Raw genomic sequence first — 5,447 nt, 5'->3', positions numbered from 1 at the left:
ACTCTTTCAGTCTGATTAAACAGAAGATTTCTGTGAATGTTGTTTCCTTGTTATATCTTATTGGTATTTACGTGTTGCTAATTCTTTGCACAGAGGATAATCCAGTCATGTCTCATGAATGAGTAGATGCCAAAATCATCAATAATGTTTTTACTTCAGTTGCCCACAAACTCAGCACACAATGTTTTGTGTATATAACTCTGTACCTGAATATGTGTTTACAAATGTATAAATGTCCCTAAAAGTGTATAGTATATAGCAAAATGTATATATGCTAAGTACATTAAGTAGAATAGGGGATGAAATTATATATACTACTTATATCTTTTATTTTATTACTCTCTCTTGCTTTGCTGAGTGTGACTGAATTAATACACACTAAGTATAACATATATAAAATACATATTATTATATATAATATAAATATATACCATAACTTTAATGCTAAGGTTTTATTACTGTCATCAATGAAGTATAATCAAAATTATGTTGAGAAATATGATTTATAAATCAATGGCTTTCATAAATATATTAATGAAAATATTTTATAAAATGAGGACTACTGTTATAATTTTTTAATAAAAACAAATGTAAAATTATTTTGGGGGACTTCTGCTTTGAGTCATATAAGAGTAACTGGTATAAAGCTAGCTCTCCAGCTGGTACTGGACTAGCTGTCCACTGTAATGAACTACAAAACTGGACAGAATTTTTGGTGTTGTTTTGTAGAGTAGAACTGGGATGTCTAAGAGGAGGGAAATACACAAAGTGAGCAGCATGATCAGCCCAGATTTCTGTCTGGAGTCACTTTTCAGAAAATATTATGACAAGGTGGGACCCAAACAGACCACAGTAGTCTTGATGAGCTGACAAGGCAGACGTCGGAGTTCACGGCTGCTGAGAGAGCTAGAATTTGCAGGACAGGGTGCACAAAAGGAGGGAGGTACATGAAAAGATACTTGAGAAATATCTGTAGTGGTTCCTTTTAGTCTTTGACCAGATACTAAGTTGTGGAAGTACATGGTAAGAGAACATGAAGCCTGCAAAGAACAGTTCCTGGGCAACTGTGTGCCAAATGGAGATTCCACAGATTGCAGATGTAGGAGTTCTGACCAGCTACAATGGAGAAAGCTCACTGAATACTCTGAGCACTCAGTTAAGACCCTTGATAAACCCTGCCATAGGAGCTGAGCTATTCTAGTTTTGGAGAAGGAACTATTTTAGACTTGCCCTGTAAAATCTTAAAGGTAAACTTTGAAAGGCCTCTGCAGCAGCTTGCAGCACAGCTAAAGTGTTAGCTCTTTCTAGGGCAGGAGGGCCACCTCTGCAAGCCCATAGGGCCTGAGGAGGAGCGCTACAGAAACAACATTGTCAGGGACATCCTGAGAACCAGAGAAAAAGAAGTCATTTCATATCGATGAGAGTTAGTTCATCAGAAAGATATAATATGCATGATTCTAATATAAGACTTGAAAATATATGAAGCAAAACCTGATAAAGCAGAAAGGAAAAATAGATATTTCCATAGTTATAATTGGAGATTTTAACATTCCTCTTGTAGCAATTATTAGAAAAATAGGAAAAAATTCTCAAGTTGACAGAATAGGACAAATTAATTGTGCATAATTGACATTTCTTGAATTCTGTCAATACTTTGGACTTTTCAAGTGCCTATGGAATGCTCACCAAAATAGGTCGTATGCTGAGCCATAAAACAAATCTCATAATTTCAAAGAACTGATATCTGTACAAAGTATCTCTGACCTCAATCAAATTAAATTAAAAATCAATGACAAAAAGCTCTGGAAAATTTCCAAATAACTGGAAATTAAGTAACATATTTCTAAATCACACATGAATCAAAGAAGGAAATAAGAAAATATTTTGAACTGAATGATTTAAAATGTAACATTAAAATTTGTGGGATTCAGCCAAAGCAGTGCATAAAGTGAAATTGATAGCTTATATTAGAAAAGAAGAAAAATTTAAACTAATTGTCTAATCTTGTACCTTAGAAGCTCAAAAAAGAGCAATTAAATACAAAGAAAGATAAAGAAGATCAGAAACCAATAAACTAGCAAAGTTATAAACATAAGAAAAATTCAACAAAATCATATATTGGTTATATAAAAATATAACAAAACTGACAAAATTGATAATAAAATTGTCAAACCCTAGATATACTAATTATCACCAAATGTTGGCAAAGAGGTGAAGTAACCAGGAGTCTCATATATTGCTGTTGGAAGCATAAATTATGAACCAGCAATTCAACTCCTAGGTATGGTTTCTAAGAGAAATGAGGGTACATAACCAAAAATATCTTATATGACTTGTATAAGAATTTTCATAGAAACTTTATTCATAATAGTCCCAAACTGAAAACAACTCAGTTCTTCATCAGCATAATATTGGATAAACACATTGTAGAATGTACATAACAAAGGAATAGTACTCACAATAAAAAGGAATGAATTACTGATATATAAAACAACATGGAAGGATCTAAAAAAAATTATGCTGAGTGAAATAAGCCAGTTTCTGAAGAGAACATGTTCTATGATTCCAAGTATATGAAGGTCTAGAATCTCCTGAAATGTTAGAAATGCTCTATATTTTGATGACAATGTGGACTACCTGGGCATGCATGAAAACTCTGAACTGTAATACTTAAGATCTATATATTTCACTCCATGTAAATCACACTTCATAAAAATGAAAAAAATATTTTGAAAGCATTTTCAAATAAAACAGATTCTTAAAATTTATATCATACATTGAGATGAATTGAGATATCAAAATATTTTATACTTAATTTTCTTAATATGAGGTTATTCATACTTGTTTTCAAGACCATCCTTAATTTTGTTGTGAATGACACCCTTTCTGTTTAATCATCTATTGTTTGTAGCCCTTGTCTTTTTGAAAATTGTTTCTGAATTAAAGAAACTGCAATTTTGTTTTCTGTCAATGAATAGCAGCAACTTCTGGGTGCATACTTAAATACAACAAAAGTAAACAGAGAACTAGTTAACTCAAGAGAAATGTGACTTTCCCACCTCCACCTAGGTTGCAGGGAAGTTGCATGCCAAATAATACTTCTTGCACTTCTTGGCTCTGTTGTGTTGACCTTTATATGGTTAATTCATTTCTTATTCCAATGCAAAAAAATAGAAAAAAGATTTAGGTGTTATATGGAAATCACTGATTTAACTCAATTACCCTTTAAGATGCCCTTTTTTTTCATAGGTTGAAGTTACATTACGCATCTTATGAACCAACTATAAGAGTATTATATGAGAAGCACCACGCTTTACTGAAGCAGAAAATGCTGACCTCTTTGGAAAGAGACAGAGCAGTGGGACAGGTAAAGAGACCATCCAAGCTACCTGAAAATGATTTTTAACCATTTAGTTTTTATAAAATTATTAGAAATACTGGTTTTGTTTCTGAGTTAAATTTTAAAAGATTTCCCCCAGTTGTCATGCTGTAGAAAAGATTAATTTGGAAACATCCGGGAAAAGTATTATATCCATTTTAAAACTACGAAGATTATTATTGAATTAAAATTATTTAATTAAAATATAACTTTTTAGGAGATTATTAAAATATAGTTACAGAGAAAAACTCACCCATTAAAACATAACAACATTTAAGCTGGGTTTTAAATGCCAGCTTTGACAGCTATAAACCTGGACCTTACCTAAGCACTTTAAACTCAGATTTCTCATATGTAAAGTGTAACCACAATGACCTATCTTTTAATATTGTTGTGAAACTTAAATGAGATAATGAATAGAAAGTCCAAGCAATTCACCCCCAAATGAATATTTGAAACACCTAGTTACTGACCCAATTTTCAGTCATTTTTGCTGTTGACACCCTTTTTCATTCTTCTTGCAGGGTTTTTGTATAGGCCTAGGCCTGGGGTAGTGGTGAGGAATCTCTAGTATAGAATTCAAGAAAAATAAAATGTTTCTTGGCCACATTAAAAATATGTAACACTTTATTAGAAAATATAAAACTGCTACTATGCTTGACATTCTTTTATTGTTTTCTGGAGATTTTAAGTTTTGGTCAAACTTTCAGAAGCTATAGAAGCTTGCACGATGGTTACAAAAGTGTGAATGATTTTATTAAGACATACTTTAATCAACTGTATATTGTCTTTTCTTGAGTATAATCTTCAGCTACTACAATGAAAACATCACTTGTCTCGTTTCTTTTTTTTTTTTTTTTTTTTTTTGCAAAATGGTGGTGGTTTGTAAGACAGCTATGGCCTTCGGAATTTCCTGTTCATACTCTTGAACTAGTTACGGAGGTGTAGTGAGTTGTGGAGCACAGGCTCCGGACGCGCAGGCTTAGCGGCCATGGCTCATGGGCCCAGCCGCTCCGCAGCATGTGGGATCTCCCCGGACCAGGGCACAAACCCGTGTCCCCTGCAGCGGCAGGCGGACTCTCAACCACTGCACCATCAGGGAAGCCCTCCGTGTTTCTTTGTGCTTGAAATTTAATTGTGTATTCTTGAATGTATGAATTGCATTAATGGTAATATTGCATACAAATAGTTTAATAATAGTTTACATTTTTATGGTACTGTATTGTCAAACCTTCAGAATTTCATCTCTTTGCTCTTTTTCATCTAACCTGTCCCCACAGCCTCCCAACAAGAGACAATTCTACAACCTGGAACACTGTGAGCTAGATTCAGGTTGCTCCTGCTTCTTTTCTTGCCACAAAACAACTTAGACTTTTGCTCCTCATCTTACTCTCCTTTTCCCCCTGTTTCATGCACATCTCCCTATTACTCTTCTCTCAGGAGGAATCCATCAGTCCCCTGGCCATACATTCCTAAGTGACCACGTATACTTTGGTGTCTCTGACAGACCACTCAGACTAAGTTTCAATAGTCAGGGATATCAGGGCCTTCCAGGCATCCATGATGGCAAGTGCCTACACTCCCCTCCAGGTTGTTGATTTCTACATCTGCCATCTATCTATCACTGGACTGGATCTTCCAGGCAATATCAGTGTGATTAGGGCTAAGTTATCTTCCTGGAATGGCCATCAGTTCCCCTATCTCTAACATGAGGTTAGATCAAAGGCCATATTAAGGACATATTTAGGCCATATACAGTCTTTGGGTTTCAGATGGCTCATCACTGTTTTAGTTACAAGAGCTAAGGATTAGGAGTGATAGGAGTCAGTCCCAGCTGTGCTACAAAGTAGCCATGTGAACATTCAGGTAACTTTACATATGTCTCTTTTCTCATTCATTAAACAAAGATAAAATTACTTGCCTTATGATTGATATGTATCTAAAATGAAAACATGTTTAAAAATGAAAATCATTCTCTCTATGAGGAAGGGTTGAATTTTACACACTACCATTCAGATGTGTAAAGAACTGCATCTTCATTTTCTACAACTTACTTTGTCTTTGAACC

The 5,447-nt window shown here is 34.3% G+C and overlaps 1 protein-coding gene across 1 annotated transcript in view; it reads left to right on the top strand.

The window, feature by feature from the left end:
- Window positions 1-5,447, top strand: part of SPAG16 (sperm associated antigen 16) — a 906,862-nt gene that overhangs the window by 50,248 nt on the left and 851,167 nt on the right. The window contains exon 7 of the mRNA XM_007456417.1: window positions 3,250-3,367. Coding sequence (XP_007456479.1) covers window positions 3,250-3,367 — 118 coding nt within the window. The remainder of the gene's footprint in view (window positions 1-3,249; window positions 3,368-5,447) is intronic.

The sequence above is a fragment of the Lipotes vexillifer genome, unplaced genomic scaffold, assembly GCF_000442215.2.
Source record: "Lipotes vexillifer unplaced genomic scaffold, Lipotes_vexillifer_v1.1 scaffold1179, whole genome shotgun sequence".
NCBI lineage: Eukaryota > Metazoa > Chordata > Mammalia > Artiodactyla > Lipotidae > Lipotes > Lipotes vexillifer.
This window is presented reverse-complemented; position numbering and strand designations above follow the sequence as displayed.